Below are 14722 nucleotides of genomic sequence, written 5' to 3' on the forward strand. Positions count from 1 at the left end.
ATGACGAGGGTGGTAATGGTGACAGTGACAAGGGTGGTGGTGATGATGATGATGATGATGATGATGATGATGATCTTCATTACTTTTCTCATTACTGAAACAAAATACCTCAAGCCCAAAATTAAGGAAGGAAAGGTTTTTTTAGCTCACAGTTTGTAGAGGTTTCAGTCTATAATCCACTGGCTCCAAAGCAGAGTAGCATGGCAGAGGGGCAACCTTTCATGGTGGGCAGAAGACAGCAAAAGCAACAAGCAAATTTTTTTTTTTTACCAGTACTGGGGATCAAACTCACGACCGCCTACTTGCAAGGAAGGTGCTTATGCCGCTGAGCTAAATCCCCAGTCCCCAGCAACAAGCAAACTTAACCACATCTTTCTGAGCCTTTTATATTCTACCTGAATGCTGGGATTAGGGTGGTGCTAAACCAATCAGTGAACTAATCACACACTCTAGATTCAGCCACTTCTAAAAAAAACCATCTCTGCATGGCTGTATGAGGCTTTAAGGGGAGCTCTGGGCACAAGCCATAACAATGCTGGTGGTGACTCAGTGGCAACAGTGACACCAGCACTTGCTGAAAGCTCACTGGACACCAGCCTCTGATTCAGCCTTTATGCATCATTTCCTTAATAACCCTCACAGCTATGATTATTAGACATGATTATCATCTCTACTGACCAACGAGACCACGGAGGCCCAGAGAGGTTTATGTGTCCAGCTGGGAATTAGGGACAGGCCCTCCCAGGCATCTTGAGCATCAAGTTCAGTTGAGAAATTTAAAAACCAAGGGTGAAAGCAGCTTAATGGCTAGACTCGGAGTTGAAAGGAACGGCTGTAATGTGAGACACCTTTAGCTTTTCCTTTGGGTGAGCATAAATAATGCTCTGACTGGGAGTGTAAACCCTTGTCCCAACCAAATGTTTGGAGTGTCATTTCAGGATTTCCTTGTCTTGGTGGCAAGGAGAATTCCTTAAAGTCAGAAGTGGAGAGTTCCCCCTCCATCTTAGACTTGGTGCTGATGGTGCAAATTGACCAGTTTTGGAAATCAGCAGAGCACTGGCACCTTCTTAGAGAGGGACCAGTGCCGTGAGGGCCTCAGGCCAAGCACTGCCCTCAAATCAAGCAAATGCTCTCTCATTGCCCGCCCTGGAGGCCAAGGTCTTTGAAGCCCCTACAGAAGAAAATCTGCATAATCTTAATTAATAAAGAGGTGTTAAAAAACTGCCCAGGCTTCTACAGATTTATAGGGAGGGTAAAATTAAACACCACCACTAAAACCAGCTATCAGGGAATCTCGTTAGCACTAATGTTCATTTATAGTTTGACTTCCCAACATTTAATTCTTTTTTGGTGGGAAAGAGGGACTGACAATTTAAGACCCAGAAAGATGGTTTTATGACTGGTGCAGCTATAAATCAAACTTATAAAGTTCATAAAAATTGTTAAAATAAAAAATGGTTTAATAGGAATGTTTTATGGCCCATAACATTATTATAGCTGTTTTATTCCCTCTGCGTCAGGCATTTAATTGGATCACCAGGATGCTGGGGATTCTCCGTTTTTATTAGACGGAGGGTAATCTTAAATCAAAATGGCCCCAAATGTCCTCAATATGGCTCCTCATTTATCCCCATGGGCTGGGTGCTGTGCCTGGTACCCTTCCAGAGGATGGAATAAGATACCATCTTTCTCTTTGACTCCCCAAGGGCAGCTGCCCTTTTGGTAGAAACTATTCAAGGTGGCTCTGACATCCTAGGACGCAGGCCAGAAAGAAATCAGAGCCAAAAGAGAAAATGTGTGTGACTTGAAATAAAATCCCAAGTGATCCTTTCTAATGAGGAGAATATGTGCTCTGGAGCTTGACAGATCTGGCTACTAACATTGGCTCTCATTATGTGAATTTGAGGATGTCACTTAGCATCCCCAGGTTCCTATCTCTTTATCTGTAAAATGGGAATAACTGTTGGAACCCACAGGACTGGCAGAAGCCACACCTCATCCCACTCTGCCCAGTGTAAACATTGGGCAAACCACATGTGCAAGGTGTGTGTGTGATTTCAAGTTTTCAGTAACAGCATTAAAAAGCAAAAATTGACAGATGAGATTAATGTTAACAATGTGTTTAATTTAACCTAATCAGTCTAAAATAAGTATTGTTGCAATGTATAATCAATATAAAAATTACTAATGAGACGATTTATATTAGTTTAGGTAAAATAAATCATTGATACCCAGTGTATCTGGACATTTTTAGTGTATCTCTGTGCAAACACATAGAGCATGTCCCTGCTGGGACTGATTACATTTCAGGCACTCTGCAGTCAGGTGTGACAAGGTGTGACCATATCAGGCAGTGCCACTCTGGTCCAATAAAAGGGTAAAAACAACAGTAACAGTTATGTTTAGTGTTCCTGGACTCCTTACTGTCTACTCACTCTATATCATCTTCCTCTACAAGTACTTAGCTAAGTAACTTCCTGGGATACCCAAATTTGCCTATATTGTGTCTTCCAACCCTCTCAGGTATCAGACAGGTCAGTGGTGGCTCTGGTCCCCAAACAGACCTCTTCCTACAACATCCCTGCCTCTGCCAGCATCTCCCGGACATCCATCAGCAGATATGGTGAGCCCTAGGAAGCCAGTCTTGGCAGTACAGGGTGGGATCTATGGGGGCTCCCTGGGAGCACAAAGTACCCTTTCTCACAGCAGTAGACCTGTATCTGACTGCCACTCAAAGGCAATGGCTCATTTACTTCCCTTCCCCACCAGTCTAGTCCATCCCAACAGGGTGCACCTCCTCAGAGCAGCAGGAGTACATATGTGACACTCCTGGGATGATGTGTGCCCTTCCTCTGAGACCACAGGCTTGTGGAGGAGTTAGAGCAGCTCCTTATTGCAGAAAAGAATCCATGTTCCTCTTCCTGGAGCCAGCTGGAGATCCCTAAAATAATCCAGCAAATATGAGATCCCACGGGTCCTTCCCAATGCCACCTGGATTATTCTGAATGGATGCAGCATGTGGGCGGGACTCTGGAATGACACCACCAGCAGGACGATGACCTCTGTCACTCAGAGCCCTGCCCCTCTCCTTCCCTCCAGACTCCTCTTTCAGGTACACTGGCAGTCCTGACAGCCTTCGTTCCCGGGCCCCCATGATCACCCCGGACCTGGAGAGTGGGGTCAAGGTCTGGCATCTAGTGAAGAACCATGACCATGGTGACCAGAAGGAGGGTGACCGGGGCAGCAAGATGGTGTCTGAAATCTACCTGACCCGGCTACTGGCCACTAAGGTAACTCCAGTTCTGTTCAGGCCAGGGAAGCCCTAAAGGGACACAGATATGGCACAGTCCCCAGGGGACAGGGCCCCTTGGAAAGCATCACTGTCTACCAATTCCTCAAGACTATGGTTACCCCTCAGTGGCAAAGGGCTGTCAGGCTGGGACCCACCTATCCCGAAGACACTGAGATCTTATTTCTGGTGTCAGCTGGACAGATGTGTTGGCCTCCAGCCCACTACCCTTTCTACCCATTGTAGCCTAAATGTGAAAGAAAGCCTGGAGGTCCCAACCTACTAATAATCTAACAGCTCCTTCCCCTCACCTCAGTCTGCCTGCCCATGTATTGACGGAAGATGGACAGCATGGTCTGAGAAGAAAGTAAGCCTTGACGGTGTCATTCATATAGCCCAGATCTCCAAGTCAGACAAGACTTCCCCCACTGACCCCACAGTGTTGCTGCTGAGAGCCTCAAACAGCAGCACCCAACTTAGCATTCTCAGTCTTGCTCCCAGGAAGGCCCAGAACCACTTTGTCAGACCCCTGTCACTCCTTTCTTTGCTTTGCCCAAGTGCACTCAGTATACGATAAAAGACCAGCAGGACCAGGGATATAGCATAGCAGCACAGCACCTGCCTGGCAAGCACAAGGTCCTGAGTTCAATTCCCAGTACAGAAAATTAAATAAAATAAAAAGCAAAGGAAAAGAAAGGGTCAGTGGTTCTCATGATCCCAAAGGTGGTCCTGGGGCCTACAAACTGTGGGGCTCATGCTCCGTCTGGCCCCTGCCCAGATGCCATTCATGCCAGGTCACCAGTTTCTTGAGGCTCTTTGTGCTTCCTGTCTGACCCCCTTGGGTGCTGCCAAACTCCAGCCAGGAGGCACTCTGTCCTTCAGCTGTCCTTTGCATTAGATGGCCTGTCTGTTCCCCCTCACCTTGGGAAAGCCGAGACTCGGCACTTCCTTGCTTCCCATCAGAGGTCCTAAGCCCACTCCCATTATCATGTGGCAGGCAACTGAAGATTAGAGCAGAGGTTCTGCAGATCCCCAGCCCATCCTATTTCTGACACCCCAATCACTGCCCTTCCTCACCCCTACCACACTGTCCACACAGTCTCTCATCATAGATGGCTTCTCAAGGCAGGATGGGCCCAAGGCACAATCTGTTATTCCTGTCTGCTGCCTGCCACTCTCCTTCCTCCTGTACTTCACAATGTCCCCCTTCTGCTCCCCTAGGGCACCCTGCAGAAGTTCGTGGATGACTTGTTTGAGACCTTGTTCAGCACTGTGCACCGGGGCAGTGCCCTCCCCCTGGCCATCAAATATATGTTTGACTTCCTGGATGAGCAGGCAGACAGGCATAGCATCCACGACACAGATGTTCGACACACCTGGAAGAGCAACTGGTAACCCAGGGGCACCCTGCAGTAGGTGCAGCCTGCAGAGGCCCAGAGCTGGGAGGATGGGGACATTGGGGACCCTGGAGATGGAAAGGCAAGCTGTCCCAGCTGGAGCTGCTCTGCAGAGCCAACATGGCCTTTGGGCTACCTGCTCCAAAGGGTACCCCTCTGGTTAGAATTCTGCACACAGTTTAGGTCTGCCCTTGCAGTCTGGTTCCCTTCCCCAGGGTGAGCCCTCCCCTAACACGAAGACCTCAAGAGAGTGGGGGCAGCTACACAGAGGTCACACTGGAAGCTGGCAGCAGAGTCAGGTTTTGCTGAGCATTCTGAGAGGAACACTTCCTGAGATAGGACCCTGGTAGAGTTGGCAGGGGATGGGAAGGGAGCTCACACCTGCTACAGATTTGATCTACAGCTCTGAGTTCCAGGGCAGACTTGATCCCTTAAGCCCCAGTCATTACCTCAACACCATGGCTTTCAGGAAGCAGCAGATGAAAAATCCTAAAGGCCTGACTTCCTGGCCTAAGGTCACCTCCGCATGAAGGTCAGCAGTGGGAGGGATGGCTCCCTTAGCTCCTGCGTGAAACTTTTCCATTCTTGGTTGTGACCCTGCACCACAGACCACATTAAGAACTGACTTTTGGGTCAGACAGGGCCTGGCCAAGCCAGAATCAAAAGGCTTCCTTTGGGAACAAGCAGAGAGAGGGGAGGCCCTGGCATTCGGGTTGGGCAGGCAGCCCATGCAGCTGTCTGGAGTCAGCGATCTCAGAAAACAGAGCTGACACAGATGGGCCCAGGCTGTTATTTGGAAATCAAAAGTCCTAGCAACCAACAAAACAGTTTGGAAGGCACCAACCCTGACCCCTTCTACTCCTGGCTTCTACAGGGTTTTGTGGTCACTGATCCTCCTACTTCTACAGCAAAAGCAAAAAGGCTGGGGGGCCATGGTACAGGATGACCAGGCAGGTCTTCCCTTGGCATTGCAGCAGCAGGATCACAGCTATCTGCTTCGGCAAGGGATCATCAGCCCAGTATTGGGCATGGGCAGTTTGGAGAAAATCCAGAGAAAGTTCTGAATTACCCTGTCCCATGCCTTCTGTGGGCTGGCCAGACCCAAGCAACGGAGATGGACCCCCTTTTGTTGCTGTGGGCAGTGTCCTGGTCCTGAGTTGGTCCAAGGAAGATGATCACAAGTCCCCAAAGCTGCCAGGAAGAGGAGGACCAGAGAGATGCAAAGCTCTCAGCAGGGGCAGCTCCTTTCAAGTCATGGGAAAGTGAGCAAGTTTCTGCAGATGGCAGGACAAACAGAAATCATAATGGGCAGCTCAGGGTGGTCCACAGCACCCTTTCCCAAGACCTGGCACTGCAAAGACATTTGGGGATGCCGGGAATGCGAGAGAGTCAAGGGACAACAAAGAAGTAGAGAACCACATCAGGGCTGAGGCACATGCCTGGGGAAGAGGGTCACTACTCAGAGGCACCAAAGAGTTAAGGCCCAAAGGCAGCTGGAAAAGCAGTCAGAACAGGGAAGGAGGGAAATGGCAGCTGTTCGGATTTTGAAGGAGGGTAAATGGGCTTTTCCCCCTTATGGTCTCAGGGACAGAAAAAGCCCCTTTCCTTCTGCTTAAAAATTCCCGAGTTGCCAAAGGAAGTCTCCTAACTACTGGTGGTTCCTCTTGGGGTGGGAAAACTGCAGAGCTACAGAGAACCATTCCCAGGGTGCCCACAATGGCCTGCCCTCCTCCCTCTGCCCCTGTCCAGACACAAGAAAGTCCTGGGGAGAGTCCTGAAAGAGCTGGCCCCAGGGGAGCCCGTTCCTGGCCCAGCTGGGCAGGGCCAGCCCTGGGAAGCAGCTCTGGCAGCCGGGCTGGGCGGAGAGGGCAGGTGGCGCTCTTTGTGCCTGCTCTGAGGCAGTGCCTGGGGCTGCCGGCGGCCTCCTTCCCGACAATGGCCATGAACACTGGAGGGGGACTTCAGGAGCCTGGAGGCTTTGTCTGCAACTCTGAGAAAACTGTGTTGTCCTCTGTACTCAGGCTTCCCTTGGGGCAGCAAGGCCTTAGAAAAGCCTGCAGGCGGTGGTGAGTCCAGCCATGTCCAGCCATGCCCACTCCTCCATTGTTAGGGAACAGGTCAGCACCCCATGGAGTTACAAGGCCCCTCTCCTCTCCCAGAGTCAGTATTGCACAGCCAGTGAGGGCTGCAAGGACAGTTATTTTCTGTGATTGTGAGACTGGGCAGGAATACTGGCAAGACACACAAGGGCAGGGCAAGATGTCATTCTTAGGGTACTCTGCCTCTTCCTGCAGTCTCCCTCTGCGCTTCTGGGTGAACGTCATTAAGAACCCACAGTTTGTGTTCGACATCCACAAGGGTAGCATCACAGATGCCTGCCTGTCGGTGGTGGCCCAGACCTTCATGGACTCCTGCTCCACATCGGAGCACCGGCTGGGAAAAGACTCGCCCTCCAACAAGCTGCTCTACGCCAAGGACATCCCCAGCTACAAGAACTGGGTGGAGAGGTGGGCAGCACACAGCATGGCCGGGTACACTCCCTGCAACACCGCACCCAGCACGTGTCCCAGATTGAGGACTGGGGCGTGGTTCCTTGGGAACCTCACGCTCTTCTCCTTCTTCCTCATCCAGGCCTTCTGCTCTGAGGGGAGGGTGGGTGTGTCTGTGCCGTGGAAGCCCGATGATTATTCTTCAGGTTCCACATATTAAGCATAAGCTGAGCAATCCACACTGTGATAAGGACTGTGTGTGTGCCATCTCATTAAAATCTCCAGTGGCAGCTAAGCATGGTGGTGCATATCTGTGATCCCAGAACTGAGAGCCTGGGTCAAGGGGATGACAATTTCGTGCTTAACTTGAGCAACTTAACATGAGCCCTTGTGTCCAAATTTAAAAAAATAAATAAGAGCTTGGGGTGTGGCTCTGTGTGCAAGACCTGGATTCACAGACACCCACATATGCACACACATGTGCACACAGTCCAGTGAAGTAGTGGAGTGGCTGTTATTCTTCCCATTTTACTAATGGGGACAATGACCATATCTGGCCCAAGGTCACATGCTAGCAAGTGGCAGAGATGGGGTTTGAATACAAGGAGTCTGGCCAGAGCCTGGACTCTAAACATACTGCCAGGCACTGCAGCCTGAGCTCGAAGCTGTATGGAGCCTCCTGAAGAAACCCTGGTCTTCAACTTGAGGCAAGAGCCCCACGGAAGAGAAACGGGAGGGCAAGAGAAACCACGCTGTCCAGGGGCTGGAGCCAGGGGAGAGGCAGGCAAACCCTTGCTGAGTCCTCATCAAGGGCCTTATCCTGTGTGCGACAGATACTATGCAGATATCGCCAAACTCCCTGCCATCAGCGACCAGGACATGAATGCCTACCTCGCAGAGCAGTCCCGCCTGCACGCCGTGGAGTTCAACATGCTGAGCGCCCTCAACGAGATCTACTCCTACGTCAGCAAGTACAGTGAGGAGGTAAGTGGTGCCACCCTAGGGCAGGGCAGCTTGTGGGGAGCCATGGCACCACAGAGAACATGCTGCCCAGTCCTCAGTAGCATCCTGGAGTCTGACTTAGAAAACCAATTCATGCAGTCAAAAGCCCATGAGCCCAAAATCCTTATCATTCCATTGTAAGGCAGCCTGACCTCTCCCTGATTCATGGACTGCTTTCTCATGCATCATTGTCTCCTTCATCCATTGCTAACACTTTAAATAACACTTTTAATAATTTAATTGTTTCTCAATTCAGAGCACTGTATTATTGTTTTACTTACTTTTCTTTCATTGCTGAGACACAATACCCAACACCCAAAGTTAAAGGGTATTTAGCTCACAGTTTGTAGAAGTTTCAGTGTAGCATCAGGTGACTCTAACACACAGAAACAGTATATGAGGGGAAGAAGAGAGCAAAGCAAGCAAGAGGGACAAGACAAGTCTCTTTCTGTCCCTTACATTGTGTCCAGGCTGCTGTGATTAGAGCAGTACCAAACTATTCAGTGGATTGACTTAGTAATCACACACTCTTAAATCCTGGCATTGTACCATGAATCAATCACACTAGATTCAGCCACCTCTGAAAAAGTCCCACCTATGACCACATGAGGCTTTGAGGGAACATCTAGACACAAACCACAACAATAACTAATTTCATTCTTTCTGAAAGGATAGGTCCCACTATTTTTCTGCACTTGGGCAGATGTTATCTGTCACATTTCAGATAGGCAGATGGACCTTAACACAAAGAAAGGCTAAACAGGGCAGCTTTCAGAAACTGATAAGTCACGTATTACAGTGAGCCTGATGGTAGAAATAGTAGTAATAATAATAGCTAACACATAGTGCTTCCTATCTGCCAATACTGTTTTAAACAATTGATGTATATATCTATATATATGCGTATATATAAACATACATACATGTATTTAGATGTATGCATATATAAACATGACATATTAGTCACCAACACACCATACACCTGTAGTGGCCTCCTGAGGACTGAAATATTCCTCTGTGACTTCATAGCCATCTTACTGTCCTAGTGCAGGGCTTTGCTCACATTCACAGTGAGGTAAAGCCCTCTTCTCTTCTGGCAGCCCGTCTATAAAAGGTAGTGTAACACATGCAGTTGGCTGCAGGAATAATACCTGGTAATAAAGAACAGTGACTGGCTTAGGTCTTTACTGTACTAGACTATTTATCATCATTTTGGAATATATTCTCTCTGCTTACAAAACCAAACAGCTGACTGTCGAACAGGGTACTGCATCTGTGATACCGGCTACTACCAGGCTCACATATCTCGTCTACTGTGCTTCTTGATGATGTCATTTTCTCTTGCCCTCAATTTAACTTTGAATTCATGTGATGCCAAAATCATCCAGCCACCCATTTCTCAGAAAGTGCCCTCATTGTTAAGCAATGCATGACTGTGTGCTAATTAAATGTACTCAGGCAAACAATCGTTTCAGTTACTGATGGTTGTGTTCAAGGCAGAATGAAAAAGTAGCCAGAGGGGGTGCAGGGCTCCACAGGTGCCTGGCCCTGCAGTCACCCCTTCACTCTGTCCCTCAGCTCATCGGGGCGCTGGAGCAGGACGAGCAGGCCCGGCGACAGCGGCTGGCCTACAAGGTAGAACAGCTCATCAGCGCCATGTCCCTCGAGAGCTGAAAGGAGGCCTGCATTCCTGGGAAGAGGGACCCGTCCACGCCGGCACGCTGGAGTCTCGGAAGGAAAGACAAGTGCAGGGGACCAGCCCGGAGCTTGCTGCCCCTGAGGCCCTGTCCAGGGGAAAGGGGAGGCCCCTCCCCTGACGCTAGCCAGGTTTCCTCACAGCCAGTGCCTGTGAGTAGGACAGCAGGCGTCATCCTAGGCGGCGACATCTAGGGACGCCACAGGACAAGGAAATGGTGGCCCTTCAAGCTGAGAGGCTCGTGCTCCATGGGCCGGCCTCTGTGACTGCTGCTTTGCATGAAACTCCTTTGATGTATATTGGGGAAATAATGAGAACTTTATTTAATTTTTTTAAGAAAAAGGAAAAAAAGAAATAAAACAAAACAAAAAGCCGTCCTGTTAATCCCGTCCAACTTTTGTTTAACTCTGATTTCCACTCCTTCCTTCTAGTCCCTATCACCTCCCCTCCCTGTGTAAGTCCTCTTTCCAAATGTCAGGAAGAGCCAAGGAGAGATCCAAGCAGGAGCCGAAAGGGAAGAAGAGGCCTCCTTTCCCTTGGACAAGGAGAAAACAAAAAAAGCAGCAGCAGGAGATGAATGAGCACAGTGTCCACACCAAACACGTCGCAAACGCCAGTCAGCCCGGAGCTCCTGGCTGCTGGGAGAGCGTGGCCGCCTGGAACCGGGCACACAGTGCAAAGCCATCAAGTAGCTGTGCCTGGCTGGCAGGGACTTACGATTGGTCCCCACACACCTGTCCATTCTCATCTCCACAGAGAAGGGCTATCAATAGCGCACCAGTGCTTTCTGCTGCTGTTTTATTTAATCCCAAACCTCAACGAAGGAGGAGCTGGCCTTTGATACTTTTCCTTTTTGGTTTCCCTAAAGTGAATTGGCAAGTAGGAGAGGTGAGCCTCTCCCAGACCAGATCCCTTGCTTTCCCAAGGACAACCAGCAGCTCCACCCCTATTCAGTCCTGTCCTGAAGCAGGGACTCTGGGGGAACAGCCTGGAGTGTGTCCGCCTGGCCTCCAGGAGGTCCCCTGGGGGTTGAGTTGGTGACAAAGACATTTGGCTTTGGATTCCATTCCAGTCATGCCCTGGTTCCTGGCAAATAAAAGGAAAACAAAACTCAAACACTGTTTACAGCAAGCAATACTTGAAGAGTGTAGGGTTAAGAAGCTGCAGTATTTATTGTTATATTTTCTTTCATTCTCTCGTGCCTGGAGAGGGGAGACAACCCTTCACTCACACCCCATGCTCCTGACCACTGGGCAGACCACACTTGCCTTGGCAGACTTGACTGCCCCGTACCCACGTCACTGTCCTCTTCTGCCTGTCGTGGACCTGCGGGTTAGAAGGACAAGGGACAAGTGGACATATTATCAGGCTGCTTTCCTTCTCTCTCCTGCTAACTCCTAAAACCATGAATCACCAGTTCTCCTGAGTGTAGTTTCCAAACAAAGAGACCAAAGCTCCAGAAGCCCCCAAGAAGCTGATGGAGTTAACCAAAGGAGGACAGCTCTGGTGGCAGTGGAATGCTGTAAAAGGACGTCCATCAGGAAGTCCCTGCCTCCATCCTTGGCTTGGAATCAAGCAATTGGCTCCGGTTTCTCTGCAAGCAGCCCTGTGATAGGAGGGCCAAGAAAGACAAAGGGGCAGAGTGAGTGTGGCAAAAGGGGACAGTCTTCCCCTTCCACCTTCTGCTTCTCTTAGGGTTCAAGAATCTCAGCCGCAGTGCTGGGAAACGAGACCAGCAACCCCACGAGAGACTAGGCCAGGGTCATTTCCTCTGCAAGGAACTCTGGGCCCCAGCTTCTTTGTGCCCGGCTGTGCCTCCAGGCAATTCCAGTTTCCAACCGCTTCCCGATCACATAGGATTCCCAAGAAAGGGCTGGGAAAGGGCACTTGGGAGACCGGTTTACCTCTGGGTCCACGGTTTTAGACAACTGTCTAACCGCACAGCAGACTGCCTAGTTTCTTCAGCGCTGGTTTCTTGCCTGAATGCAGCTGGAAAATGGGAAGAGAAAAGCATTCAGCAAAATACTCAGGAAACTTGCTGTTTTCATTATAATTCACAACCAGCCATGCCAAGGCCACTTTCTTCTGATAATTTACTTCTGTGAAAGTTCTTGGGGCTCTGTTAATAGCATGAAAGAAATACTAATGACAGGCCCTCTGTACTAAGCCAAAGTGTTGGCTCTTCATGGCACCCACAGCTTATCAGCTCTGAGCCCATAATTTATGGAAATAAAAGAAGTGATAGGGCCAGAAGGATGTGAGTTTCGACTTTGCGCTACCCATGGAAATTCCAGCCCACCCTCACTTATTTCTGAGCTCAGCTGAATGAAAGTTTCCTGATCACATCGCTGCTCAGGCCGGCATCCAAGGCTCTGTTTGCCAAGAAAGAAGTAAGAGATAGGCCCACGCTTCTTTCAGTGCCACCTGGCCCTGGCTTCCATGGATTTACCTAGGGTCTCCCAACAGCTACTTGGGTGACCACGCACTGCTCCTGGGGAGGCCTCCCTGGAGGATGATGGGGGATGGAGAGTGGAAATGGAGAGAAAAGGAGCCAAAGTGGCCCTGGGTGGTCTGGCCACATTCCTCCAGATTCCATGAGAGAGCTGGGGCACTTAAACTGGCAAAGGAAGTGGCGGAGGGACATCCCTGCAGAAAAAAAGACAAAGGAAAACACAGTTGGACTGAGGCCAGGTCAAGAGGACAGCAGAAGTGGCTGGCCCCTCATTCTAGCTTTCTACTTACCCATCCTCTGCCAACTCTTTGCTTGCACACAGCAAGAACCCACGAAAACTCCCTGTAGAATGCGGAGGAGACAGAGTTTGTTGTGCTGTCTTCTTGCTATTATCCAATTTGAGGCTATTTGGCCTGTGTAAAGACATGTTAAAGCCACAGTCCCTCCCCAGAAGCCGTCCCTCCTGCAGGGAGGCAGGAAATCTCTCCCGTGTCTTCTCCAGCTGTTTGTTCCACTGAGCCACAGAAGAGGCAGCTCTCTGGGGAGAGAATAGAACTCCAGCAGGGGCTGGAAGATAGATGATGCCAGAGGACAAGATGTGGAGCCCAGCTGGACCCTGTGCTCTGCGTGGAGCGGGTGCTTCGGTGTCAACCATCCTCCTTCTACCTCTTTCCATAGCGTGGCTCTCAAAGTCACTTTTGATCTCTCCTAACATCGCTGAGACATTAACAGCATGAATGTGTTACTAAAACGTCCCTGGAAGGAAAGAGCTGTTTCCTGCATCTTCTCCTTTAGAGGATCTTCTTGAGCAGCAGCTATCTCCAAGGTGCTGGAAACGTGATGAACGAGAGGGCCCTTCTAAGAGTATGTCTGTTCTCCAGGCTGCTGGTTCTTGCCACCGATGCAGCAGACACAGTCCTCCCTCCTCCACCAACAGAGGTTCCCGTTACACAAAAGGGGTGCAGTAAAGAAGGTAAGTCGACCCACCCAGCTGCCTTACCTTCTCCTGGGGAGGTCCCCCAGCCAGGAGAGTTACTCTCATTCCACCGCTGCCTACTGTTCAGGTGGCACTGCCTCTGCTGCTTCAGCTCCTGACCTTTTCCCAGCTCCAGCAATGGGGACAAGCATAGCCATCAAGGCTCCAGCCCCACCGAGAATGAAGAGGCGCTGGTGGGCATGTAGACTGGGGGCAGTCGGGGCCAAACTAGCGGTGCCTGTTGGGAAACCCAGCCTGATCACGGCCGGGGCTGTGCCATCACCTGCTGCCTGGAGACACTGGGCTGGCAGCCCTCCTGTGGAGGGCCCTCTCCCAGCCATGCTGTGCCATGGACACAGACAAGGAAGAATGACATGCTGCAACAGTGTGGAGAAGAAGACGCACAGCAGCCGTCGAGACACAGGGCCGTGGGAGCAGAGCCCTTGGGGCTAGGGCACTTAGGAGATGAAGTTCAGAATCTCAGGGGCCTCTCTCCGGAACAGCAGCCTTGCCTGAACCCTGCAGTCTCACTTCCCTGTCTGCAACCTTCCTTCCAGCTTCCCCAGAGTGAAGCTGCCCAAAGCCCATGAATGGAGGATAGTGTTCCCCTCTTACTGGTTTTAGGTGATGTCTTGTGAGGCGATCATGATGATCAAGACGACAGCTCCTCTGCCCAATAAGGAACCTGGGAGTCCTCAGCTTCTCCTGGATTCCCCTTCCCATTTTCTTCCTACAAAGTCTCCCTCCCTGCACCCTTTCTGCAGTGCTCCGGCTCTCCCACCTCCACCGCAGGAAGGGGGGAAGCTGCTCTGAGAGCTCGGTCAGCCTGCACGTTGAGCGAATCTGACATCCCTAGCAGCATCCGCAGTGGGCAGCATCATGCAACGTGGTCTCCACCACATGGGACAGATGTCACTGAGGTCCAGGGGAAGAAGTGACACGCTCTTTGCAACACAAGCCCACCCACCTCTCCCCAAACACTTCCCATGCAAACCCAACCCCCTTGACACACTGGAATCTGTATCATATCTATTTTTAAGAAAATACAATGATGGTTGTCTGGTTTTGTTGTTTTTTTAGGTGTTGTGGAATAATAAGAAAATTATTTAAATTGTTCCAAAAAATGGGTTTTTTTGTTATTCTAATATATTATCCTGTACCTATTGTAAATATGAAACACTCCTATTTTGCAAGCCAAGGACACAATTTGTACTGTTGTTATATATAAATAAAGTTTACTGGATAAAAAGAAATCTTAAATCTTCAAATAAATGGAGTTTTTTGGCAGCATCTATGCAGAATAACTCACAGACCTATTTAAAAGTGAGGTACTCACAGAAAGATGAGCTAAGTTGTTTTGAGGGAGTTCTAGAATTCTTTCTGGAGCCAGAGCTTATTAATGTTCAGTCAGCATCAGGACA

At 49.9% G+C, this 14722-nt stretch overlaps 1 protein-coding gene and 1 long non-coding RNA gene across 2 annotated transcripts in view; one reads left to right on the forward strand and one right to left on the reverse strand.

Moving 5' to 3' along the window:
• Plxna2 (plexin A2) overlaps positions 1-10257 on the forward strand; it is a 193335-nt gene extending 183078 nt beyond the window's left edge. The window contains exons 27-32 of the mRNA XM_003474768.5: positions 2524-2623; positions 3100-3290; positions 4511-4680; positions 6981-7193; positions 8009-8159; positions 9756-10257. Of these exons, the coding sequence (XP_003474816.3) occupies positions 2524-2623; positions 3100-3290; positions 4511-4680; positions 6981-7193; positions 8009-8159; positions 9756-9851 (921 nt within the window). The 3' untranslated portion in view covers positions 9852-10257. The remainder of the gene's footprint in view (positions 1-2523; positions 2624-3099; positions 3291-4510; positions 4681-6980; positions 7194-8008; positions 8160-9755) is intronic.
• LOC111758253 (uncharacterized) lies at positions 10192-14525 on the reverse strand. Its single transcript, XR_010044382.1, has 2 exons — positions 11778-14525; positions 10192-11479 (listed from the first exon to the last, which is right to left on the reverse strand). It is a non-coding gene; the product is annotated as an uncharacterized LOC111758253 (long non-coding RNA).
• Between the last annotated feature and the right edge of the window lie 197 nt (positions 14526-14722).

This window comes from Cavia porcellus, unplaced genomic scaffold (assembly GCF_034190915.1).
Source record: "Cavia porcellus strain 051 isolate PalLab524CR breed Dunkin Hartley unplaced genomic scaffold, mCavPor4.1 scaffold_29, whole genome shotgun sequence".
NCBI classification, from domain to species: Eukaryota; Metazoa; Chordata; class Mammalia; order Rodentia; family Caviidae; genus Cavia; species Cavia porcellus.